Source organism: Colletotrichum lupini, chromosome 7 (genome assembly GCF_023278565.1).
Source record: "Colletotrichum lupini chromosome 7, complete sequence".
Classification (NCBI taxonomy): domain Eukaryota; kingdom Fungi; phylum Ascomycota; class Sordariomycetes; order Glomerellales; family Glomerellaceae; genus Colletotrichum; species Colletotrichum lupini.
This window is the reverse complement of record NC_064680.1, coordinates 2,717,934-2,745,461: the sequence shown is the minus strand read 5'-3', so window position 1 is coordinate 2,745,461 and position 27,528 is coordinate 2,717,934. Positions and strand designations below refer to the sequence as shown.

General features: G+C 35.3%; 6 protein-coding genes across 6 annotated transcripts; 4 read left to right on the top strand and 2 right to left on the bottom strand.

Annotated features, from left to right (window-relative positions):
* Nucleotides 1-4,553: 4,553 nt before the first annotated feature.
* CLUP02_13854 (uncharacterized protein) lies at nucleotides 4,554-4,907 on the top strand (the record flags this gene model as incomplete). Its single annotated transcript, XM_049292791.1, has 1 exon — nucleotides 4,554-4,907. The coding sequence occupies one exon, from the start codon at nucleotides 4,554-4,556 to the stop codon at nucleotides 4,905-4,907; it is 354 nt and encodes a 117-aa protein (XP_049149937.1).
* A 157-nt stretch (nucleotides 4,908-5,064) lies between these two features.
* On the top strand, nucleotides 5,065-5,510 carry CLUP02_13853 (uncharacterized protein; the record flags this gene model as incomplete). The annotated part of the gene is made up of 2 exons (XM_049292790.1): nucleotides 5,065-5,286; nucleotides 5,460-5,510. The coding sequence occupies 2 exons, from the start codon at nucleotides 5,065-5,067 to the stop codon at nucleotides 5,508-5,510; spliced, it is 273 nt and encodes a 90-aa protein (XP_049149936.1).
* A 1,211-nt stretch (nucleotides 5,511-6,721) lies between these two features.
* Nucleotides 6,722-8,956, bottom strand: CLUP02_13852 (uncharacterized protein; the record flags this gene model as incomplete). The annotated part of the gene is made up of 13 exons (XM_049292789.1): nucleotides 6,722-6,813; nucleotides 6,916-6,969; nucleotides 7,032-7,208; nucleotides 7,265-7,287; nucleotides 7,342-7,394; nucleotides 7,447-7,512; nucleotides 7,611-7,822; nucleotides 7,879-8,074; nucleotides 8,181-8,312; nucleotides 8,384-8,437; nucleotides 8,524-8,673; nucleotides 8,803-8,851; nucleotides 8,940-8,956. 13 exons carry the CDS (start codon nucleotides 8,954-8,956, stop codon nucleotides 6,722-6,724), a joined length of 1,275 nt encoding a protein of 424 aa, XP_049149935.1.
* A 728-nt stretch (nucleotides 8,957-9,684) lies between these two features.
* On the top strand, nucleotides 9,685-11,879 carry CLUP02_13851 (multidrug resistance protein CDR1; the record flags this gene model as incomplete). The annotated part of the gene is made up of 2 exons (XM_049292788.1): nucleotides 9,685-11,678; nucleotides 11,726-11,879. 2 exons carry the CDS (start codon nucleotides 9,685-9,687, stop codon nucleotides 11,877-11,879), a joined length of 2,148 nt encoding a protein of 715 aa, XP_049149934.1.
* Nucleotides 11,880-15,059: 3,180 nt separating this feature from the next.
* On the bottom strand, nucleotides 15,060-15,290 carry CLUP02_13850 (uncharacterized protein; the record flags this gene model as incomplete). The annotated part of the gene is made up of 1 exon (XM_049292787.1): nucleotides 15,060-15,290. A coding segment is annotated over one exon (231 nt), but the record flags the coding sequence as incomplete, so codon positions are not given.
* A 3,510-nt stretch (nucleotides 15,291-18,800) lies between these two features.
* Nucleotides 18,801-21,161, top strand: CLUP02_13849 (multidrug resistance protein CDR1; the record flags this gene model as incomplete). The annotated part of the gene is made up of 1 exon (XM_049292786.1): nucleotides 18,801-21,161. The coding sequence occupies one exon, from the start codon at nucleotides 18,801-18,803 to the stop codon at nucleotides 21,159-21,161; it is 2,361 nt and encodes a 786-aa protein (XP_049149932.1).
* Between the last annotated feature and the right edge of the window lie 6,367 nt (nucleotides 21,162-27,528).

Sequence of the window (27,528 nt, the reverse complement as noted above, 5' to 3'; positions counted from 1 at the left end):
TAAGGTTTTTAAATAAACTTATTATTCTATTTACTTTTATAATAAAACCCTTTTTTAAATCTATTATTTTTTTAAACTATAACTTTTTATTATACTTAAAATAATAAATCTTCTTCCCTTTTTTTAAATAAAACCCTAAACTTACTAATTCCTAGCGGCTTAGAACTAATAAGAAATAGTCTTTTTAATTAAGTTAATACTTTTATTAAAATTAATAGCTTTAGTATTATAAAATATTATAAATATAAGTAAAATAAAAAGAATATTTAGTATATATTTTAATATAATTAATATAAATATTCTAAGCCTAGCTATAATATAAGTCTAACATAATAAAAATCTCGAAAATATAGTTATAAATAGAAGTTAATTACTAAGGCTAAGGTCGAGGAATAATAGTTATTATAATAATATAAAAATCCCTAATATAACTAATATAACTATAGGCTTAGTTTTAAAATATTTATATATCTTTCTTATTATAAACTTACTTAGCTAATTAAAGATATTATTAAAATTATAAGCTAACGGGTTAGGATTTAAGTACGTAATATACGTATTATTATTCAAAAATAATTCTTAGAGTCCTTATTTACTTAATAAAATATTTATAATACCAAGGCTTATATAAACTAAAAAAGACTAGCTAAATACTTATTAATTATAGCGTTAATTAAATTATTTAACGAGCGAGATATTTTATATACAATAAAATAAGTAAATAATACGCTAAACTACCTTATTAGCCTTATTTAAACCTTTCCTTACTATTTCTAAATATAAAAGCGATTCTTTAAAATAATTAGCTTTAATAATACTTATAATACTAATCGTTTTAAGCTCTCTCTTTTTTGAATTATTAAGTAAACTTATTTTAAATCTATTTATAACGCCGTATTTAGTTTTAATAATAATAAAAAACTAGAGGGTTTCCAGTTTTTTTTAATAAGTACTCGCTAACTTATAAACTAATACTTAATTTATTACCCTATTATTATTATTATAAATTATAATAAATAAATAAAAACTATACTAAATAAGTAGTTCCCGGACGTTTAGTAATAACTCTATATTTACTATATTAATTTTAATATTATACTTAGGGCTAAATAAAAATAAGTTAAAAACCGTAGTTATAATAATAATAATAATAGGTTTAATAACTAGGAATATTACTTATTAATATAAATAATAATTACGTTAAGTAATAAAAATAAAGCTTATATTAATATACTTATTAATAAGCCCCCCCTTTATATATATCGTAAGGTCTTTATAATATAAAAGCTTACTATTTTTATTAAAACTAAGTATATTTTTAAAAAAGCCTAGACTAAGCTCTATAAAAAGTTTAATAACTAATACCTAATCATTTAGTACTTTTACGTAATATACTTATTTTTAAAAGTATAATAGGCCCGTTATTTTATTTAAAAATATTAAAACTTTAGTACTTATATTATTTCTAATACTAAGTTAAGTAATAATAATATTAAAAGTTATTTTTTAAATAATTTTAGTTATTTATATTAGCTTATTAATATTATATAAAATATAATTAGTAATTAAGAACTATACTTTTACTAAGCTTATATAAAAAACGAGGTACTTATAAGCTAGGAGTATATAAGTACTCGTTTTAAATACTTAAGTAAATTTCGAATAATACTTTTTTTAAAATATCTTATTTTAATTAGGACGTAAAGCTGGTTTATAAAAGAAGTAATATTATTTAGTAAGAGGCTATTCTTAGACCTCTTCGGATTTTATAACTTAGATTATATTATTTTAATTAAGTTAAGTATCTTATATTACTATAAAATCTATTTTAAAATATTTAATTTAATTATTTTTAATAAATAAGAAGTATACTCTTAGTAACGTTTTTAAAAAACGTTTTCTTTAAATTTATATTATTAAATCCTTAACTTTAAAATTATTGTATCCTTTTATAATAAGCTAAAGAATATAATATAACCTATTTTATTATAATTAGCTTTATTTAAAAAAGGCTAGTTAGTTAATTAAACCTATATTATTTATAATAATTAAAGTATTAGTAATAAAAAACAAAACTACTTATTTAAGAATAAAAATAAGTTAATACTAGCTAAGTTTATAAAAAAAATAAGTTAGCTAAGTTAAAGCTAAATATTAAGCTTATTTTAGTAATAAATAAAGAGCTGGTTTAGTATTTTTAATAAGAAGAGGATAATAAGGAATTATATAAATAAATAGTTAATATAGCTTAATATTTAAAAAAGAATAGAGCTAATAAAAAGTAGTTTATAATAATAATAAATTATTATAACTATATTGAAAAAAGTAGTTAAGTAAACGTTATTATAATTTATTTCTTATATATTTTAAATATATAATATAAAAAAAGCTTTATTTATTTAAGATTTATAAAAACTTAGATTATTAGTTTATTTAAAATTTATAAATTTTAAATAAGTAATATAATAATTCTAAATAAGTACGGGGGTTATAATAATATTTTTATTTTTAAAAATCTTAAACTAAAGCTTAGGTTAAAAAGGATAATAAGAATAGCTATATTAATATAATTACTTTTATTATTTTTATAAAGAGGTACTATTTTTTTAAACTAATTAGAAATAGAGAATATTATACGTCCCTAAGAGCTATATATTTATATTAATTCGTTATACGTCCTTATTAATTCCTTTTTTAAAATAACCTTAGTTATTATTACTCTATTTAAAAAGGGGTTTTATATAGATTTAGCCTTTTTAAATAAGGTTAGTATAAAAGTGAGTATACTCTTTTTAGTTTAAATAAGAAATTATTTTCTAAGTATTATCGGCGCCTAGCTAAATATATTCTAATTTCGTTTTATTTATTAAAATAAGCTCTATTGTTATATAGTTCATTAGTTTTTAATAATAGGTCCCTTTATAAAAATAATTAATAAACGAGTTAAGAGTCGCTTCGTTCTATTTAAAAAAATCTAAATAACTTATTAATATTATAAATATTATAAGAGTTCGTTTAGAACTCTTATTATATACCGCCTTTTTATATAAAAAGTTATTAAAAATCTTAGTATAATACCCTATATTAAAGATCGCTTCCCCTTTTTATTTTAATTTAATAATCTTAATAAGCTCTTAAGTAAACTAGTTTAGAATAAAGTAATATATAATTACGTAAAAAAAGGTTTTTAAAACGAGGGTCCCTTAAACTTCGGATAGCTTAAGTTATATTACTTAATAATAAGCTAAAAAAAAGTCTTTAATTTAGGTTAATAAATTAATATTAAAGTTCGCCCTATTTATAACTATATTAAATTCCTTTTTTATAATTATAAATAAACTAGAGTTACGTAGTACGTACTCTTACTTAAGAACCTTAATTATAATATAAAAAGAGTAATTTAAGGAATTAATAAGCTCCTTTTTCGTATTTTTTAAAATTTCTTAAGTAATTATAAAAAAATCTAACGATTCATTAATTCGAACGATCTTTTTTTTTATAAATAAGAGATTATTTTAAATATAGTTTACTAAATAAGAAAGGTATATTCTTGAATAAAACGTATTTAATTCGTTATTATAACCTTTAGTTTTGTTAAAATAATTAGTTATTTAATTTAATCGTTTTTATTTAAAGGTTTAATCATAGCCTCGCTTCTTAACTATTCGGTTTATTATTAAGTAAACTCCTTAAGGTTTTATTAATATTTAATTAAAGCTATTTTATATACTTAATTTTAAATAATATTTTATATCTTAATATACTCCTCGATTAAAAAATAAACTTAGTAAAGAGTAATAAATTTAATAAAAAAATAAAATTATCTAAGTTTAGTAAGTCCTAAACGTTTTTTAACTAAGCCTTAACTTGTAAAATAAAGTATTATTTAAGCTAATTTTACTAATAGTTAAGCTTTTACTTAGGAATATTAATAGTCTTTTTAAAAAATATTAATTCGTTTAAAAATAAGATTAACGGATATAATAAGGATTAAATAATATTATAAAAAAGGATATAATAAACTATAATCCTTAAAAAATAACTTTTTAATAAAGGTCTAAGGGTCTAAGTTAGAGCTAAACTTATAATTATTATAAAATTATTATAAAAATATTAATATATATAAAGAGAACGGTTATTTATTAAAAATAAGAAATAAGTATAAAGCTCGCTTTAATATAAAGGGTACGAGCGAAGTAGGCCTTGGTAATTATATAACTAAAGTTACGTAACGTACGGTAAGTCTATGGATAGTTAAAGCTATTACGATAGAAGTCTAATTCGACCGCGGCGTACGGCCGACTGCGCAGGGGCCAATTAGGGCCCTACTTCCGATTATCGCAGCCTGCCCAACCTACGGTTGGAACCTCCCTTTTACACCTACGCAGCAGATTATATAGTCAATTGACCTACTTCGTCAACACACGGTTCGAACCAATCAACCAATATCCCTGTGATAGGGATACCAACAGGTTTCTTTCCCTGTTTCCAAAGCTTGACTTCTTGCGCAACTCGTTATCATCGTAGAATAGCAATCGCAATAGCCTGCGAACATGGCAGACAGGAGTATCAAAGGTTCTTATGAAGATGACTTCCGGTATCTTTCAGTTCCTCGCCCAGCCCGGGGCTACCATTCCGACAACGAACTACGGCAGAAAAAAAGGACCACACCCCAACCGTCGTCACCTGTCATACAAGTGAGATCTCAAAAACAGAAGCATCATTCTACAGCTGTGGAGTCTGGCTACAGTAGCCCATTTGCAGAAGCACGCTCTCTCCAGAACAAGGGGCCTATGCATCGGAACAACGTTGCATTTGGCCTTGTAACGAACAAACCCTTGGTTACGCAGCCGCGCTCTACTAGCGCATGTCGGGGCTTCGGTAACAAAGTCTATCATTATAGATAACTCGGCAGAGACAAGTTTCGTTTGATCAGAGTTCTCCCGGCAAGGACCTCCGCAATAAAGCTCGAAATATTGCACGGATCCATAACAAGCCCATCAACTTCGTTACTATATCTTACGCCTGGGGGCGATCCGGGAGACACCAAACGTTTAGAACTCGATGGCAAAGAAATCGTGTTTCTTCAGCCTTCGTGGCGCTATGAGGGCATTTCGACAACAGAAGGACGCAGTCCTCGTATGGGTGAATGTACTCAGCATTGACCAACAAAACTCTGTAGAGAAGATACAGAGAATTCAGCTCACGACCAGAATCTACAGCTCGGCCAAGTCTGTCGCCATCTGGCTGGGACCCGAAGCAGATGAGAGTGGCACTGCCACAAGGGTTTTGAGAAAAGGTTGCTCGGAAACCAGATGTCAGAGACTTCACGTCACTTGATTCATCGGGCAAGAGGAAGGCTGAAGTTCGCGTTGCCATCTCTCTCTTTGAGAGGGATTATTAGAATAAAGTGTGTGTTGTTCAAGAGGTTGATATCGATCCGGACTTTGGATTACCAGAACCTTCATCTACCGCGAAGCCGGTCTCTTAACCTGAGCCAGCTGATCTGAGATAGAAGTCGAGAGTCAAGCAATAACCTAGAAGATCAGCCAGTGTTCATAGCGCAAAAGACTGCAGTTGGAGTTTGGTTCACAAACAGCCTTGGTGAGAGGAGCAAGAGGTGGGATAACACCAGCGCGGGTCGCCTTGATCAGTTGAATATGCAGACATGGCCGCAGTGCCGCTTCTAAGTGCTTTTGGTGGGCTATGCAGTGAATTTGATCACACTTTCATTCGGCATACCCTGAATTCGTGATCGTCCCCACTGTTGGCAGGCTAGGATGTTACAGAGAGGTCATATTGCGGGTTCCTCCTGAGCAAGCACCAGTTCTCACTAGTCATGAATAAACTTATACTCTGCCTCCATATCATTCTTCCAAGACGTCTACTTCGTCTATCTAATCTCTTCGCGTTTGCTACCCTGTGGCAGTATCTCCTACTACCAATGACTGATGTTGTCCCCTTCTGACGAGCACAGGCCGACTGTAGAAGACCGATCAATTCTTTGAGAGGAACATTGCAATCTATCTACCCTTTTCACAGCTTTTGGTAGGAGAGTCTTACAAAAACCCAATTCCCGCGTGGCCAAGAGCGCTACAACCGGTGCACTTCCTAGATCATCCAACGCTATTGTACTATTTGTTTTTGGAGATACAAGCTCATCAATCGAAGGTCGGTTCGAATCACCTTGAAGCAACAAATTTCTTAACCTACTAAACACAGCGTTTTTGTTGACTCGGTAAAACCAAAAAAAAAACCCTCAAGGACTTTTTGAAGTTAGGATAAATGTTTTAAACTTCATTAGGAAAATGGTTCTCATTTATCACTTGAATTGAAAACTTAGATGCTGTTGTATCTTAGAAAAGTCTATTTGAATAGTTTTTTCTTTATAAAAGCCCGCCTCTCAATCTCTCATTCTTCATCTTAATAGATGCTATATACTATTACCACCTCTACGTGGCCTCATGAGGGCTGTGCTCTTTTTAAACCACCAGAGGCGAAAAGCCCCGAGGAGTGGACGACGGCTTCCAACCATGTCTCCCCGTCGTTGCTGCGTGAACGTCTGCCTAAGATCCCTCTTGACCAAGAACTTAAGAAATACGTCGACGCTACAACAACGATCGGACCACAGAATCGACGACAATTTATCCAATAACACTTTGGAGACCATATAAGAGGACGTTGCTGCTACATCACAAGCGAGGGTCTCCTCGGGATGGATTCAGGCTACATGGCTGTCGGTGATGCCGTTGTGCAGTTTGGTTGCTCTACCCCTATCATCATCCGTCTGGAAGGGAGTGATGAGGGTTACCGCTAGGTTGGAGATGCTCATTTCAACGGCTTTAAATATGGAATAGCGCAAGATTCAGTGGCAAATAGGGGACAGGAAGGAGCAAAAGTTCAAGTTGCGCTGACAAAAGGAGATAATAATGATGTGGTAACATCCGTAGACCACCGATGGTGGCGCATCTTGGAGGTTTCAAAGTTACGCAAGAATTGCTCTTTAGTCTTTCACAATTGTAGCAACTTACTTCTCTCATCTCTCAACAATATTCTGCACTCGTCAAGCAACTGTCGTCTCCCCCTTTCGCTTGGAAGTCCTGGCCTGAGGTTGAAAACCACTTCAAGTTGACCAATTAGACGGCAGACTTCGGCATTGGTGTTTGTGGAGAGATATCCGCTTCTCTGAAGGACCCAATCGATAATCTCTCAAGTTATTTTGCTGCAAGGCAAATCAATGGTCTATCGTTTCGACTCCACCTACCTGAAGCAGGCTTCCTCTCAAGCCTAGCTTGCTTTCGAGGTTTGCATAACTCGTATTGATTGTACTCTTAGATTCACGCTGCCCTCCTCCAGACAAAGCGCCTGCTGTCATAGATGATTTCTTTGGTGGCCTGGATCCGTGATAATTAGCGAGTATCCTTAAGGGAAATCGTTGCACTATACGTTTGTGGGCGTCATGCCAGCCTGGAGAACAAGGGACCTTGATTGGCCGGAGATGAGTCGAAGAAACTGGCCGTGTCACTGGCAAGAAGTGCGATGTCGAATCCGAGCTTATCAAGTATTCTCTCAAAGTTGTTGGTTGTTTACGGTATTGAGTGTAACCTTACCTGAGGCTGATTTGCAGGCGTCCTCGTATCTTTGACGAATCTGGCGTGAGCGTGTTTGTACGGCTTGGCGTTACATGCCGCGTCGGACACCGTTCGGTCCAGGAGATTGGCGATGTGACTCCCGCTTACGCGGTACAATGCCGCCGCCTCGCTCGTGAACCGTCTATCCGTACTCCATCGCTGGCTCGGGTGCAAGGAAGCGGCCGACAGGGCTGCGGTGTGTAACGGAGTCCTGCAGTCTCCTGAATCTCGGTTTCTCTGATAACACTCCAGGGCGCAGCCACTGTGATGCTAGCGTCACAGACACCAAGAAGGCAGGTTCTAGAAATTGCGGATATGAAGAAGAAACAATAGAAGGGTTCCGGCCCTGCTAGCATCCATTCCCGCTCTGCCGCCGGTAGGTGGGAGTCTGGATACAGCCTCCTAGTGGTGGGTTTGGTCCGTTGGGCTGTGATTTGCGCCGCCTGCCGCCATCGTTAGCCCGCAGATGAAGCTCTTTCGATGCCTCGGGATTAGGGGCTTCTTCCTCCGCTAGCTTGTGGCAATGACGAATGCTCCCTGAGCCTGTACCCTGGTTGCAAAGACTTCCATGGAGACGTAAGGAGAGCCCGAACCTAATATGATTGAGTATGAGCCATACATAATACCGCAAGATTGATAGCTTTGATCGTGCGGGACGACCCTTGGAGTGAACAGCCAATTCTGATGGGTGTCCCAAACAAGAACACCGAAGACTCCACATATGCACAGTCCGTAGCGGCAACACGGCTTACAAATGGAGTAGGGTGCTGTCCGCGGTCTTGCAAGCGGACCCCGAAGAGCTTGAGCTAGCACTTGCGAACAAGCAAAATGTCCGCCTTGGCGGCAATGTTGGCTCTTTTCGTCACAACCAAAATTCTAATGCCGTGGCAACCACAGCTTCATGAAAGTCATTAGACATGACGTGCATCCCGTTTCGGATTGGTGTGTTCTTGTCAACTTTGTCGTTCGATGGTCCTTGAGGGTAGACTGAAGAATCGGTGTAAGTGGATGTAACGATGAACAGGGTGAATGGGGGAGGAATCTATAAGATTTATCGGAGCCCGCATCGTTCCAAGAGGTAGCAGTGTTTTTAAAGTCTGTTTCGAGTGATGTGACAGTGCTTGTGCCTCATGGTGGTCGAGCCATGTCGTTGAAATTTAGTGTTGCACACCTTGGTGCTTGATGTAGTCAAAAAAGGGGGTCTTGGATTACTGAGAAGCCTGGAAAACAAAGTGCAGCAAGTTCCAAAAAAATGAAGTCTAAATGAACGAATGGTCTTTTCAGTCTGGACATAAGCTGTCTTTAGACGTTGGGAATTTGGACATCTCGGAAAAGCATACGGGGTCGACGGCGCCCGCTCGGGTCGCTTCAACTTTCCGAGAGCCCGTATAATGGAGACCGCCCCACACCTCCGACTTCCTAACAACATTGCGGACTTTTTCGTGGTGATCGCCGCCAAGGGAGCCGCCGCCATCGACCCACACTTTTCACTTACACGCGGGCTGCAGGCTATGACAAGATGCAAGAATTTGGATACCCTAATCAAGCTCCAGTACTCAACCAACGTGTCTCTACGTCAACTTGTGAGATTGTGGCATATCTGGTGCACGGATGACCCGGGGCTCTGGATCTACTTTTGAGCCTTCGGATGCTGAGATGGACCCCTTGCGTATTATGGGCCGGGGACACACGGGGAGCGAGACACTCCGTTGACATGTTGATAAGTCTAGATCTAGGCTTATTTTCATCATATGTTTCGAGTCTTCAGCCGAAAGCTATTACATGGGCTTTCCTGCCTTTTACACACCCACAACTTACGATAATATCTTCCCTCTCTTCATCTGACTGAGACTGTTCCCTCAGCGGCTATCACAACAAGCCGAGCGAACAACTGGTTGATGCTGACCGGTAGGCTTCCGCATACGTGATGTGATTGAGATACTGTTGACTGACAGAGCCTCTCGTGATAATAGGATAGCAAGATATACTTGCAACCGCTCCATCAGCCAGCCATCTCAGGACACCCATATACCTTAATTTACCAACCGACAATATGTCCGCCTTTAACTCAGACGAGAAGTCTCGTCTGCCGACCCGTTCCCCGGCCGGCAGTCAGAAGACAGTAGTCGATCACGATGCAATTTTCACTCAAAACGCGGAAGCACTCCCGACCTCGAAGCCCAAGGACAATTCTCTGTACGAGAAAGCCGGCGATGGATCCGCTGCATCAACATCGGAAGATGACGGCAACGACACGGAACTAGAACGTCGCCAGTCGATCGTGCAAGAACTAGCTCGGGAGTACACGCGACACTCCGCGGTCAACATCGATGGAGACAGCATGGCATTGTTCGGCAGCGAGGATCCGAATTCGCCCCTCAACCCGAACGGAAAGAATTTCAGCGCTCGCAAGTGGGCAAAGACTCTTGCCAATGTCACCAATGAGCACGGGTCAGGATATAGAACTGCTGGTTTTGTTTACCAGGACTTGAACGTCTTCGGATTCGGCCAAGAGACGGATTACCAGAAGGATGTCGGAAACGTTTGGCTCGAGATTCCTGGTCTCGTTCGCAACCTCACCTCAAAGACCGGAGGCCAACGCCGCATCGATATTCTCCGCGATTTCAACGGCATCGTAGAGGCAGGCGAGATGCTCGTCGTTCTTGGACCCCCAGGATCTGGCTGCTCTACCTTCCTCAAGACCATCGCTGGAGAGATGAATGGCATTTACACCGATGAGCGTGCCTACTTCAACTACCAGGGTCTTTCGGCAAAGGAACTCCACAAGCACCACGCCGGTGACGCCATCTACACTGCCGAAGTCGATGTCCACTACCCTCAACTTTCCGTGGGCGATACCCTCACCTTCGCGTCCCGTGCCCGCTGCCCACGAACCCTGCCCCCTGGTGTTACCGCCAACCAGTACTGCGATCACCTCCGCGACGTCGTCATGGCCATGTACGGCATCAGCCACACCGTCAACACCCGTGTGGGCGATAACTACGTCCGTGGTGTCTCTGGTGGAGAGCGCAAGCGTGTGACTATTGCCGAAGCGACGTTGTCCAATGCTCCTTTGCAGTGCTGGGATAACTCAACCAGAGGTCTCGACTCCGCCAACGCTGTCGAGTTCTGCAAGACCCTTCGCTTGCAGTCTGAGTTGTTTGGTCAGACCTGTGCCGTCTCGATCTATCAGGCGCCTCAAAGTGCTTACGATCTATTCGACAAGGTTGCCGTTCTCTACGAGGGCCGTCAGATCTTTTTTGGCTGTACCACCGAGGCACGCCAGTACTTCATCAACCTCGGCTTCGAGTGCCCAGCCCGTCAGACTACCCCTGACTTCCTCACTTCGATGACGGCGCCTACCGAGCGTGTAATCCGTCCCGGTTGGGAGTCTCGCGTACCTCGGACGCCTGACGAGTTCGCTGCGTGCTGGAAGGAGAGTCGCGAGTGCGCGGCTCTCAAGCAGCAGATTGAGCAGTATAAGACGGATCATCCTTTGGATGGCCCGGATGCCGAAGTTTTCAGAAACCAGAAGCAGTCGGTCCAAGCCAAGAACCAACGTCTCAAGTCTCCCTTCATCCTCTCGTACGGACAGCAAGTGAAACTCTGCCTCTGGCGTGGCTTCAAATTGCTTAAGGGTGACCCCAGTCTGACACTGTTCTCCCTGATTGCCAATTCGTGCACGGCCCTCATCATGTCCTCCCTGTTCTACAACCTCCCGGAAAACACGTCCTCCTTCTACAGTCGATCCGCGGTTCTCTTCGTCGCCATTCTCGCCAATGCATTCTCCAGTGCTCTCGAGATTCTCACTCAGTACGCCCAACGGCTCATCGTCGAGAAGCAACGTCGTTATGCTTTCTACCACTCCTCGGCGGAAGCCTTCTCCTCAGTTTTGGTAGACATGCCCTACAAAATCACGAATACCATCTGCTACGACCTGATCATCTACTTCATGACGAACCTGAACAGAGAACCCGGCAACTTCTTCTTTTTCCTGTTAACCACATTCCTCATGGTGCTGTCCATGTCTGGTCTTTTCAGATCTATGTAAGTCAGTTTCTCTCCTTACCAAGAGTGACTCTAATGCCAATCAGTGCCTCCTTGTCCCGCACATTGTCGCAGGCCATGGTTCCCGCGTCGATCTTGATTCTCGCTTTGGTCATCTTCACTGGATTCGTCATTCCCGTTGACTACATGCTTGGCTGGTGCCGATGGATCAACTACCTGGACCCTATAGCATACTATTAGTATCCCTATTATAAGGTAGTTAGTTCGAACCGTAGTTAACGAAGAGATTAATTAAACTATATAAATATCTGCGTAGTAGGTATAAAAAGGAGGTTCTAACCGTAGGTTAGGCTAGCTATAATAATTATAAATAGGGCCCCTAATTAGCCTCTGTGTAGTCGGCTATATACCGCGGTCGAATTAGACTTCTAATTTAATACTAACTTTCTCTTTTTTTTATCGATTTAACTATTACGGTTAGAGGTATAATTCAACCTCGGGCCCGTTTACTAAGTCGTCTCTTTTTCCCCCTTTTTTTTACTTTTTTTATATAACTTATCCCTCTATTTATACGGTAACTTTTCTACTATTTATAAATTACTCTAATCCCTTATTTAGTACTACTTTCGTAAAAACGTCTACGAGGTTATTTTTATTATTAATTTAATAAATCTTAAGTATCTCGCGCCTTTCGTACGATTACCTAAGGGCTATAATATTGATTATAAGCCTCTTTTCCTTCGTCGTTCTGAATTTAACGAGGTATTTATATAGCGAGTAGGAATCAGTATAAATAACTATTAGAATAAATAGAAAGCTAATTCGATTAGTAATCTTCTTTAACGTTATTAAAATCGTATAAGAGAGGTTAATACTATTAACTATACTATAGACTTCTAACGCTAGTATACTTTTCGTTACCCGCTTACTTTTAATTAATAAATAATAAATTATATTACTATATATAGTAAATTCGCTCTTGCCTATACTCTCGTTAGCTAGGATAATAATATACCCTAATTACGAAATAAGGTCGTTATTATTTATAAATAACTTATTAACGAAGACGTAGAGCTTACTAATCGCAAGGTTAATTAAGTAGTAAACGAGACCTCGATCGAGATTCGTTTACTACTACTTAAGCCGCTTATTAAGTACCTCGACGTCCCGTTCGGTTAGATTTATAGCTTACGCTACCCTAGCGTAGTTAAATATTACTTTAGGCTAATAAATACTTATAATATATACCCCTCGCGCGAGCTTAGCCTTATACCGCTTCTTAATATTAGTTATATTCGGATTAATAAGGTTAATTTTCTTACCCTACCCCTTTTATTAAAAAACGACGGTTTCTTTTTTAATTATAAAAATCCCGCCGTTAAATACTAAGGGGGTATTTATTATAAGGACCTCTTTTAGCTTTATTATAAAGCCCGCTTTTTAAAGCTCCTTATCCTCCTTTTTTATAAAGTTAATATCGAATAGGCTTAATATATTATCGGTCTATATTCCGACGATCCTAAATTAGTTACTTTCGTACTCTGCGACTAGTAAGTACGGGTCGTACGTAGAGGTAACTATTAATAGTTAATTAATATAAGAATCGTAGTAAGTAGCTTATTAATAAGTACCCGATTCTACGAGCCTATATAGTAGCTTAAGCACTTTAATAATCGTACTTTCTAAGTACTTACTAGCTATTTCCTTCGGTAAATAGGCTAGGATTTTCTTTATAAGCCCTGTGGCTAATTAGGTATAGGCCTAGGTAATATTATAGCTCTAAATCTCGTATCCCTTCTTCTATAGCGATGCTATTAGTATTATTATTAATCGTTAGCTATAGCGCTATATAATAAGTAATTATATAAGTAGCGTCGCCTTTTTAACATCGCTATACCCCTAGATTACGTATTTAGACTTCTTATATAGCTAGGGTGTTCCTTTCCCTTTAATCTTACGAACTATTCGTAATTTAAATATGCGGAGGTTTATATATTTTTTTAGGTCGTATAAAATAAATCGATAGACCCCTCGATCGCGAAGAGTATTTACTTTAATAAGATCTAATCCTTTATATAGCCTTTTAGTAGTTATAATTACGCCTTCTTTACGTAGTTTAATCGCTAGCTCGAAATCGGCTTTCTTTTTTACTATATAAAAGGTATTAATTACCTCGTTACTAATAATAAATTACTACGTTAGGGCTTACTATCGTAGTCTTTTACAACGTCTCGCTAGTAGTATTAATACCCTTTTAGTAATTTCCTTTTCCTTATTATCTATTAGTACTACTACGACGATTTCGTCGAGGATAATTTCCTATACCTCTACCGCGGGTTATATAGTTTCCCTTAGCTCTTTTTCTTTTTATAAGTTAGAAATTACCTCGTTAGGATCTATATAGTACGGTTTAACTATTATAATTAATACTTTAAGTAGCTAGTCGCGATCTCTCGTAACTATATAAGAGCGCTCGTTAACGGAAATTAACTTATATAGCCTAGTCTATTATTAGGTAATTTCGTATTATACTCGTATATCCGAATTTAGTAGTATATTTAAATTATCTTTTATATTGGGCCTATTATGCGTAGTAATTACCTCGTTAACTTACCTTTTTATACTTACTTCGCGCAGTACTTATATTACTTTTTTAACTACTTAGGCTCGTTAGCTTATACTTAGCGATAGTAGCGAGGCTAAGGTCGTTCTTAAATATGCTCTAAATACTAATAGTATTAGTATAAGTCCGTTAGGCCCTATAGTATTATTATAGTATTTAAGTACTATCTAGAGGCATTCGTCGTTAATAAAATCCGGATTTTCCTCTTTAATAATTCTAAACGCCCTTTTTAACTACTAATATACCCTTTTTACCTTTTTAATACTATAGTGCGCTTTAACGGGTACGACTTTTAGCTATATACTATAGGCCGTCGTATTATCCCTAAATTCTACTGACTTAAAGCTAGTACTAGCGTTAGTTCTAATGCCGTCTAGCGGTCCCTAGTATATATTAATCTAGCTTTTTCGTAGGGCTACCTATACTATTTTTACTTATAGATCTTAAAAGAATTGCCTTACTTAGAAAGATATAGCTACGTCGATTATATATAGTACTAGCCGACTATTTAAATAGAAAATATCGACGACTATTTCCTAGTCAAAGTTAAGCTTATTACGTAATTTAAACTTAAATCTACGTAGGCTCTGCGCATTTATCTAGTATTAGTAATATACTTTCGTTAACTACTTTAGTACCCCTATCTCGATATTATTATTACTTAATTACTTTAGGAGGTTATATAGCCTCGTAACTAACGGGTACCTAAATCTCTAATATAGTTTTCTAAGCTTACTTTTTATTAAGTAATTAATCGACTTCGTATCGTTAGTAAGCTTTATAAACGCATACCCCTATTATCGTTCGACTATCTCGAAGTGCTTATTACTAGAGATTCTATTCCTCGTATTATTAAATATAATACTTAGTCGATCTATATCTTTTAGATATAAAAGAAATAGGGTATTAACGGGTAAAATATAAAAAGTTATCGTTCCGAAGTATATCTCTACTTTTACTATACTTAAGGCGACGATTTCCTTACTTAGGCCAAAACTAATCCTTATAATACCTGCCGTTAACGTATTAAGTATTACTAGCGCGATCTTTTATAGTACCTAGAATTACCCTTTTTTTTTAGTTAATTATTACGATACCTTAGTATCTAGGATAATCTTATAAAAATTATCTAGGCCGTACTTTTTACTCGCATAGAATACTTATACGAGCTTAGTATTCGAGGGATCTAGGTAATATAAAAAGGACCCCTCTAACTACCCTTAGATTTACTTAGTACTATATTCCTTTTTTTTAAATATCGAGAGAGATAGCGTCTTCTCCTTAATCGTTAAGAGAATAGGCTTCGGCCCTATTAGATTCGCCCTTTTAACTACTTCTATATCCGTTATTTAAAGGACCTTCCCTTATTATCTATAAATAAAAGCCTACTTATTAAAAGCTTTTACTACCCTCTATTCGTTTAGCCTCATATATCCTCTAGAGGCTAACGGGGCGAAAAAAGAGTAGTTAATATCGTCGATTTTGTCGTAATTTAATTCGTTAATATAGGGGGTAAGATCTTCCTTATCTTCCGAATCTCTTATAGGGGGTATATACTTTAGGCCGCTACTTTAGCTACCGTCGCTAGGTTCTATACCTCCGGATCTATTTTTATATATAATAAAGAATTAGTTAAACTAACGAGGGCTAGTTTTACTATCTATTACCCTCGACTTTCTATATTATTTATATAATTTAGTACGCTCTTCTTTAAAATAATTACTTAATTAATATCTATCCTTTTTATAAATATAGCATTGCTTCTTTTATTACCCTACTTATAAGTTAAATCTCTACTTATTTAACGAATCTAAGCCTCCTTACTAGCGATTACCGTATCTAGCCTCTTTTCCTTTCTTATTATACGTTCGATTAACCTAATATTATTAATAAGGGCCGTTATATACTTAGAAATAGGTTTAGTATAGCATTTTCGCTTTAATATTAAAGCTAGATCTTAGCCTCGAGCAGAGCGTTTCGTAGTCTTCGGGTACTTAGTATAGGGTGATTTTTACCTCTAATATACGCTAGATTATGGTATAAAAATATCCGACTTTCCGCTCGTTTATCCCCTTATTTAGCTAGGTTTTTATTAGCTTATCGATTTAATTAATAAGCTCTTCGAGGATCTCTATTCGCAATTTACCCTCTATTATCCTAGTTATAAATATAAAAAAAATCGTTCGTAGCTTAGATAGGAGCTCTAGGTTCTTATTATAAGTCTCGAAGCGGCTTCGGATTGCGTTAATTATATTAAAAAAGTCGTTTTAATTAAGATTACGTACTGCTTCGTAATAATAATTAGAGGCTTTGCCTACGAGTATAATATTAATTACCGAATAGTACTAGTATTCCCTAATTCTAACTTTTTCGTAATAATTATAAAACATCGTTAGGGTTTCTTATAAGACCTTATACTTCCCCCCAGAGTATAATTTCTCTTTCGAGAAGATCTTTTTAAGGTCTATAAATTACTTCGTATTTACCGCCCGATTTTTAATATTTATATACGAACCCTACGTCGCTACGTACTATTAGTAACTTCGGGTCGTTTATTTCCTTTTTTATTAGCTAATCGGCGCCGAATTTCGTATTAGTAATAGTAACGAGTTATAAATCGAAATAGGTAGAATTATCGATTATCGTACTTCTAGTACTATATTTTGCCCCGGTATATCCTTTTATAACGATAGATTTCCGTTAGTAATTATAGGGAGGAAATCTAGGTCGTTTACCCTTTTTTTAAATTCGTTAAAGCGATTATACGCTTTATTAACTTATACTTAGTTCTATAGCACGAATTCCTCTTCTATAATTATCGTTATTAATATTTCGTATAGCTCTTATAATTATAATTACGCTAATAATACCCCTCGCCCATAAAGGAATTTATTAACTACTTTTATAATTCCTAGGCTTACGCTTACGAACTATTCGTTTAGTTAGTAACTAAAGTCGTTTATAATCTCGTAAAATAAGGGTTATCCCTATAGCCCCTTTTTCTTATAAACCTTAGTTAAATAGATTAATACTACGTTAATTTACTTACTATTAGGCTAATCCGCAATTCTATATATCCACGTCCCCTAATAATCCGGGTTAATATTTACTTATTTATAAGGGATTAGGATTTTATTTAGGATCGGGTTTTGTCCTCTCCTTCCTTACCCTAACTTACTAAGGGTCGTGCTTTAGCTTATATTTATATTAGCGGTCGCTAGCGTATTTAATTTTAATAAGGATATATTTAATCCGCGCGCAGGTCGTAGTAAATCCGTGCTTTTATTACTTAACGAATTTATCGGGGTCTAAGAGATTCCCACTTCTTTTTACTATCTCGCTATTACTCTCGTTTTTATTATTTCTAGCGATTACTATTACCCTTTTAAATCACTAGCTATTATACTTACTAAGATCCTCCTTTTTATTTAGTAAAAAAGAGTAGGTTTTAGTAGTTCTTTTTAATAATAGTAGTAGTAAACGTTTATATTACTATAAGAAGATATAGTAATTAGTCTCGGGATCTTTACTAGTTACTAATTTCTACTATCCTATATACTTCTAGCCTCCTAAGCCTCGTGCTCTTTATAATCTCTAAATAGCTTCCTTAGTTAATTTCTAAGATCTATAATACTCTTAGCTCGATACTATTAGGACTTCTAAATCCCTTCCTCTCTTATTAAACCGTCCCCTATATTATATTCTTAAGTAATACCTAGGGAGTAGTTAAGGGAGTTACGAAGAGGTCGTTTAAATCGTAGGCTTAAAGTCGTACTTATAAGATCTTTATAATAATAAACTTTCCTATATATTATAAATCTCTTAGCTTAATAACTCTTATAGGGTTACCTTTACTACTAAATAAGAATATTTACGTTTAGAAATCCCTTTTTTTAATTACGCAGTGCTCTTTTATACCGTATTTTTATTAATTTAACTAGTTAATTTCTAATCGCGGGCCGGCTATAGAAAAATCGTTTAGTAAAAAAGCTACTCGGGGCGATAATAAAAGGCTAGTCGCTTAAGTAGTTTCGTTAATTAACGTAGTTTAATATAATAAACGTCGACCTCTTATAAGTAATAAAGGGCTATAATTACTTAATTCTATACGGTATTTAAAAATCGCCTCCTTTTTTATCTACCTCTATAAGGTTAATTAGTATAAATCTCCTATCCTATATAGTATTAAGAGGTCGTCTCTTTTATATAATAAAATACCTTACCGATTTATAATAGTAGAATTTAATTACTAATTAGTATTAGTATCCCTATTATAAGGTAGTTAGTTCGAACCGTAGTTAATAAAGAGATTAATTAAATTATATAAATATTTACGTAGTAGGTATAAAAAGGAGGTTCTAACCGTAGGTTAGGCTAGCTACGATAATTATAAATAGGGCCCCTAATTGGCCCCTGCGCAGTCGGCTATATGCCGCGGTCGAATTGGACTTCTAATCCGACACATACGGATTCGAATCGGTGAGTTGAAACCCCAGCTGTCTTAGTGAACGTCGACTAACCTCAATCCTTTGAAGCTCATGATCAACGAGTTCCACAACCGGAACTTCGAGTGTGCCGCCTTCGTACCTAGCCCTGCAGTTATAGGTTACGAGAATATTACCCTCGCCAACAGAGCCTGCTCCACCGTCGGTGCCGTTCCTGGCGAGCCGTTCGTCAACGGTGACAGATACATCAACTCCCAGTACAAGTACTTCAACTCTCACAAGTGGCGCAACATCGGAATTCTCATCGCTTTCATCATCGCCCTCCACACCTTGTACTTCGTTGCCACCGAATACATTGCCGCGAAGAAGTCCAAGGGAGAGGTTCTTGTCTTCCGTCGTGGTGTCGCTGCCCCGGTCAGGGGCAAGGACGACCCCGAATCCTCTCTCTCTGGACCCGCTACCATCGTCGAGAAGGGCGGACAAGGTGCCTCCGCCAATGAGGGTGCGATCCAAGGCTCCACCAGTGTCTTCCACTGGGGTAACGTGTGCTACGATGTCAAGATCAAGACCGAAACCCGCAGGATTCTGGACCATGTGGATGGCTGGGTCAAACCTGGAACTCTTACGGCTTTGATGGGTGTCTCTGGAGCTGGCAAAACTACCTTGCTTGATTGCCTGGCAGATCGTGTCTCCATGGGAGTGATTACCGGAGAGATGCTGGTTGATGGAAAGATCCGTGACCAGTCCTTCCAACGCCGTACTGGCTACGTTCAACAACAGGACCTGCATCTCGAGACCAGCACTGTTCGTGAGGCATTGGAGTTCAGTGCTCTTTTGCGCCAGCCAGCCACCACCCCTCGCGCTGAGAAACTGGCATACGTCGACGAAGTCATCAAGCTTTTGGACATGCAGGACTACGCTGACGCCGTTGTGGGTGTCCTCGGCGAGGGATTGAACGTCGAACAGCGCAAGCGACTTACCATTGGTGTGGAACTGGCTGCTAAACCCCCCTTGCTTCTTTTCGTCGATGAACCTACCTCTGGTTTGGATTCGCAAACGTCATGGGCTATCCTGGATCTGCTTGAGAAGCTCTCAAAGGCCGGCCAGTCTATTCTTTGCACTATTCACCAACCGTCTGCCATGTTGTTCCAACGCTTCGACCGTCTGCTGTTCCTGGCAAAGGGTGGCAGAACCGTATACTTTGGCGACATCGGCGAGAACTCCCACACCCTTACATCCTACTTCGAGAGGAACGGTGCCCCTGCCTGCCCTCCTGGTGAGAACCCGGCCGAATGGATGCTTTCTGCTATTGGCGCTGCCCCCGGATCACATACCGATGTCGATTGGCACCAGGCATGGAAGTCTAGTCCCGAGTATGAGGCTGTTCAAGAGGAACTTGGCCGCCTCAAGACTCAAAGCCCGCCCCAAGAGCACTTGTCCGCCGAAGAAGAGAAGTTGGCACACCGCGAATTCGCCGCCCCGTTGTGGGATCAATTCCTGATTGTCACTCGCCGTGTCTACCAGCAGTACTGGCGTACTCCCTCTTACCTGTACGCCAAGTTCATTCTCTGCTGCTCCGTTGCCCTCTTCATCGGTCTGGTATTCCTCAACGCACCTCTCAGTATCCAGGGCTTGCAGAACCAGATGTTCGCTATCTTCAACATTCTTTCCATCTTCGGTCAGCTCGTGCAACAACAGATGCCGCACTTCGTCACCCAACGATCTCTTTACGAAGTCCGTGAAAGACCTTCCAAGACTTACAGCTGGAAGGTGTTCATGATGTCGCAAATTGTTACTGAGATCCCGTGGAACTCTCTCATGTCCGTCTTCATGTTCATCTGCGTCTACTACCCCGTCGGTCTCTACGAGAACGGTGACCCAAGCCAGAAGAGTGAGCGCGCTGGTCTCATGTGGCTCCTGTTCTGGCAGTTCATGATCTTCACCTGCACTTTCGCCCATGCCTGCATCGCCATCACGGACACTGCTGAGATGGGTGGTAACCTCGCCAACGTCCTGTTCATGATGTGTCTGCTGTTCTGCGGTGTCTTGGCCAGCCCTGACGCCATGCCCGGCTTCTGGATCTTCATGTACAGGGTGTCCCCGTTCACCTACCTATTGTCATCAATTCTCTCAACAGGTCTGGCAAACTCCAAGGTGACGTGCTCGACGAACGAGTACATCCACTTCGACCCGCCAAACAACCAGACTTGCGAGACTTACATGGAAGGGTACATTGGTTCCATGGGAGGCTATATCAAGGACCCATCTGCCACGGCTGACTGCCAATTCTGCTCTATCGCCGACACCAATGTCTTCCTCAAGGGTATCAGCTCCAACTTCGACAACAGATGGCGCGATTTTGGTATCGGCATGGTGTACATTGTCGTCAACATTGTCGCTGCTTTGGGTCTCTACTGGCTGGTCCGCATGCCCAAGGGCAAGAAGAAGGCCTAAGCCACAACAGAAGCGCTTCAGGAGAAGCCAATCATTCCGCCACTTTACAGTAAATGACTCTACCGCATAGCCAGTCTCTTTCATTAATCAGATACATTTTACATCGACATCATGTACCTTAGGGGTAATGGGCATCATAGAATTTTCTAGTTTTTAGGTTGAGGTTACACATTAGAGCTCTCGCAAGACTTCCATAGTCCCAATCAAATCAGTCAAATGAATTAAAGCTGTCCTTGCCTTTGCCTCATTGTGGCCGAAGACCCATCTTAACGCATCATGCCTGAAGACAATTGTAGAAACAATATCATGAACACATATGCAGGTTTCTATTCAGTTGGTCGCTGTGGGCTTTTGGCAATGATGACCGAGAAGAGGCAGCCTTAAGTACCCCGGGTCCGTGTAAGCACGTCTCAATGCAAGGATTGCTTCGCCCGACCTCCAAGCATCTGATGTCAGTCGCTACCCCAATTATTGACTCAACCCATTAGAGTCAATGTCGCAAAACATTTACAAAATACAAGGCTTACCTTGAGACGACGGGTAATCATTTCCACAACTCCTCCCATTTGCCACTGCCATTATTTGATACATGTACGTACAAATTACCTCGGGGCCAAGCAATGATCCCCCCTCACGCTCTTCCCGCGGTCCCCCGCATCATCGTTGCTTTGACACTCGGCATTTAGAGGTCGATTGCTTATAAGTGCTCGATCGGATGTTCATTGGAGCAAAGTGTTGCGATGGGGGATAACATTTGACTTGACCTCGTCATATTTTCATCAAACGACAGCTCAATCTCACCATTTGTGGTCACTCGCTCAAAAGTATCTCGAGCATTCATGTAAGCGATGGCTTTCCAAGTGAGACAACCCAAGAATCGAGAACTTCTCGGCGGAGACCTTCTCGCTCAGTCCCTAGCTCATCTGGGCGCGACAACTGCGTTCGGTATACATGGTGAGTTTCTCTATGCAATAAACCGTATCGCTTCTCTAGGCTAATGCCCAACCCATAGGAGGGCACCTGGACAGCTTCCTTATTGCCGCCGTCGAAGCCGATATCAAGTGTCACGAGTTATGGCACGCAGCAATAGGCATACGGAGTATAGTAAAAGTGGCTTAATTATTAAAATAGAAATAGATAAAAGGAAAAGGTCTATATATACGATATTTAAAATAAATATATAATTTAATACGTAACGGGTACTTTATAAGGTACGATTACTATCCTTATTACGTAATATACCCCCTAATTACTACTATTAGGGAGCTATTATACTTAAAATAAAATCTCTAAATACCCTTATAAAGGCCTAATTTAATTAAATATAAATAAATAAACAATAAGCATAAGGAATACGTATCTTTTAAACCGCGTTTATTATAAATATATTCTTTTATTTAAAGTAAATAGAATCTTAATTTAGAATAGCGCGTATTTTATTACTTTTAGTATATAAATTACTAAGGGCGAGGCTACTTAGTTATTTTATATATATTTAAATTTTCGTAGTATTACCTAGCTATTATTTTTCTTTTTCTTTTTAATTTCTCGTAATTATTATAAATACTCCTATTTATTACGCGCGCGCGCCTACGCTATTAAATTATTTATTAATTTTATTTTAAATATAGATATTTAATATATTTAGAAATAATACTAAGTTTTACGCAATTTTTATAATACTTTTTATATATATATTATATAATTTATTAAGAGTTTAAATAGGTAATAATATTAACGAGCCCCTCTAGGTCGTTACCCCCCCGTAACCTCTTATTTACTTATTAAAGCCCGGTTACTAAGCTCTCTTTCTTTAATTAAAAAGATATTAAAGCTATTAATTAAAATACTAAGGATTTTATTAAGTTCAAAGCTCTTTTTAATAACTATAATAAGGGTAATAATAAAATAAATAATAATAATAAGAGCTCTAATAGGCTTTTACTTATCCCCCCCTCGGAGTTTAAAAATAAAAATAAGACTAATTTAAATAATAAGCCCTTTAAAAAGGGTATATCGTATACTTATTATTTTAAAAGTTTATATTTAATATTATTTTAAAGTTTAAAAAACGTAAAACTAGCTTTTTTTAAAAAAGTAATAAAAAGTAAAAAAGAATATTAAGAAACTAAAGTACCCCCCGTAATAAGTATAGTTTTTTTTACTATTCTAGGCCTATTTAACGTATACTTAGTCCTTAAAAAGCTTAAAGGAGAGGCTCTTAAAGAACGGGAGATCTAGTACTTATTTTATTTTAAAATAGCCCTTTAGTATACCGACTTTAAGAATAATAGTTATTATTTTATAAGAAGTAGTAGTTAGTATACGCGCTATTTTAATAGCCGTTCGGCCGAAGGGTATATTAATATATTAGTCGTTTTATAGTTAATAACCTAGGCCCTTATTAAGGCTATTATAAATAGCGCTCCCTTTTTTATAAATATATTATCCTTTTTTATTATTAAAAAGCGTACTTCTAATTATAATTTTAATAAAATATTACTAAGCTCCGTAGTATTATTTATTAAATATATAATAATTAAAAACTATATAAAAACTATATTAGTTTTTATATAGAGAACTTTTTTAATATACGCCCCCGGTCCTCTCTTATATTTATTATAGTTATTTATAATTAACTTCTTATTATATTACTTATTTTTATATTTTAAATCGTTAATTTAATAATTATTTTAGCTCCCGCGCCCCCTGCTACCCCTACTATTCTTAGCTTTATAAACTTTAAAGTACGTAAAATACGTTTTTTAATATATATATTAACCCTCCTTTTTAATAACGCTATACTCTTAATAATTACGTACTTTATAAACTAAGAGTTTAAATAATAAGTATAAGCCTAGGTCTTATTTTTATATATATATACCCTATAAAGTAAGGTTATTTTAAAAGTTTAGGCCTTTAGGCTATAAAAGGTTTTTATTTTATTTATTTTAAGCCTTCGGGCCGCACTCTAAGTTCTATTTATTATTTATTTTTAAGTATTAAGTTTTTCTAACCGTGGCCTAAATTAATTATTTTTAATTATTTTAACTATTTATAATAACTTTTTACGTATTATAAAAGTTAAGAAGTATACGGAAATATTCGAACTTAACTTATAAAAGGTTTTTAATAAGTTTATTGATTAATATATTTTTTATTAATATATAAGTAACCTCGAAACTACCTCTAGCGTATTCTTATCTTAGTTATATATTTTATATATTAATATAATAAAGTTAAGTAATTATTCTTTTTTTTTCTTATAACGAGTTAAATCGTTTATTAATTATCGTAATTAACTAACTATATTTCTCTTAAGTTAAGGGTAATATTTTTAAAAAAGCGTTTTAAAACTATAGTCTTTTTTATAGTTTTTTTAAAATAAAGAAGCTTAGTTTTAGTAATTAACGTCGTAACCGTCGCTTAGCGTACTAATTTTTATTAAATTAAGTTATTAAAAAAGAATATTATATATCCCTAAAATAATTATTATATTACTTTATTATTTATAAAGTTAGTATTTTTAATTCAAAATAATAATTACGTACTTAGTATATTATTATAATAAAACGCAAAATATCTTATTATATAGAGATATTAAATATAATAATTAATTATTTTAATATAAGTTATACTTAAGTTAGTTAAGAACCGTAATAATTATAAATAAATAAAAGCGGCGTCTAGTTTAATTATAATAGCTATATAAAATATACTCCTAACCTTTTTTTAATAGCTCTTTATTTTCTCTTTTATTACTTACCCCTTATTTAATTTAAACTCTTTTTAAAAAAGAGGGGTAGCTAAATATAATAAATTTATAAAGTCGAAGCGCTTAGTAACTTACTTAATATATACGTCGTAAATAAGGTAAACTTTATAAATAGTATAGTTTTATAAAATCCGTACTCTAAAAAAGTAATTAATCGGTCTATTCTCCTTAAAGTTAATATATTCTTTTATATTATTAATAATCCCCTAAGCCGCTTTTTAATCGTTTTAATAATATAAAATAATAAAGTCGTTAATATAAAATACTAATATTACCTTTTTATTTATAGTTTAGTAAATATAGATCTCCTCATAACTATATATTATATTTATATTACGAAGTATAAAAATAAAAGTTTAGAACTAAAGAATTAGTAAGTTTTAGAGGTTATATAGAGCGTATTAGAGCTTATTTACTTTATTAATAACTTTATATCCCTTTAAAAGTTTATTAATTACTAACTTATCGCTCTTAAAAAGTGCGTTAAAGAATATATTAATAATATTATATTAGTTTATTTTAAAGTTGAATTAGGTAATTATTATTATTATAAGCCTAAAGGCTTTTATAATAAGCGTTAAAGCGTACGTATTTTATAAGGGGTTAAGTAGTTATATATCCCCTCTTATATATATATATACCTTTACCTCGCTAACTTTATTATTAACGTTATATTTATAAATATATACCTACTTTAATAAAAATAGGATCCCTTATTTAAAATTACGGTCGATCTCTTTTTATATACTAATATCCCTTAGCTTTTTTATTTCTTTATTTATAATATCCCTAAGTAGTTTCTATAGTTATAATAAGAAATATTTAATATTACTAAACTTCTTTAATAAGCTCTAAAAATTAATTTTAATAAGTTATGGTTTTTAAACTCCCCCGGAGCGCTCTAAGTAGGTCTTATAAACTATTCTTTTTACTATTCAATAAAGTATTATATATTTTATATTACTTTTTTTATAGCTTTTTATTAATTAAGTATAAAAGTAGAAAAAAAGTAGTTCTAAAAACGGTTATAATAATCGCTATTTTTTATATTTAAATATAAGAGCGTTATAAAAATATTATTATTAAAGCGTTATTAAAGTTTATAGGCCCGGTTTAAATATTTAGGACTTAATAAAGCTTTACTTAGTACTTAATAAGGTAGTTTTTATAAGCTCTATTCTTATATAATAATAAAGGTTTATTATAAAGGTTTTTTATTAACGTTAACTTTAATATTAAAAATTACTTTTTTATAATTAGTACCTCGTTTATTATATACTTTAGCGTTTTATTAAGAGCTATTAAGAATTAAAAGCTCGAGAACTTTTATAATATATATAAGTATTTATAAAAAGGATTATAAACTGCGTAGAGCTATTTATAACTTAGTTATTATATCCCCTTTTTTACCCCTACTCCCGAGCTCGTATAAGGGGGTTATTTTAAAAATTAATAATAATAATAAAACTATATTAGCCTCTTTAACTTTATTTATTATACCCTAGAGTGTATTTATCGGTTATTTAGCGTCTTAAATAATTAAAAATCTAATAATAATATTATCCTTAACTATAAAATTATTTTAAATATTAGTATTTCCGAAGTTTAGATTTATTTCTCTAAGTACTTAAACTAACTTATTATTAATATTAAAGAGTTCTTATATTTTTTAAATTATTAAATTTATTTACTTATTTATAATAGCTTCCTCCTTATATATAAAATTATAAAAAACTTCTTTATTAAACTTAATATTTCTCGTAATAAATACTTATTTAAATATAAGTACTTAGACCTTATATAAGTTATATATTTTTAATATATATCTAACTAAGTATTTTATATACCCGTAAGGAAGTATTTTAAACTCTTTTTAATATATACCCCTCTTATAATCCTTATAAAAAGGGTATACTTAATAACTATATATATAAAAGCTACTAAAATACGGAGTAACTAGTTTAGAATCCTATACTTAGTAACCCGTTTATTATTAATATTAATACTACTTTTACTAGTTAATTTTTATTATAATAAGTAAATCTCTTTTATTAGCCTCCCGTAAAGTAATATTATAAATAAAAATTACTACTAATACTATTTTGTCCTATAAATTTATAAAGAGGTTCGTAAAAAGGCGTATTTTATAAGCTTTAATAATTATAAGTTAACTTACTTTTTTAGTATTACCTACGGGTTCTTTTATATATAAAAATAAAAGTTCTATTTTAATTCCTAGCTCGCTATACTACGTTTTATATACGTATTTAACGTTTATAATTAAGAGAGCGGTCTTATTATTATTTTTAAAAAAATAAATTAAAGTCCCTTTTTAATAATAAATCGCTACTTCGAGGCTCTATAATATAAAAAGCACTTCTTTTTTTATTTTAGTCCTTAAAAAGAACCCCCTAAGCTACTTATTATATTTATTAGAAATTATAAATATATATTATCGTTTATTCAGAAATAGTTCGAAATAGAAAAGATCTTAGTATATATAGTACTATAACTATAAGGCTCTTTTTAAAAATAGTCTTTTTAAAACTACTATTTTAGCTTCGAATAATATATATACTTTATACTTAACTT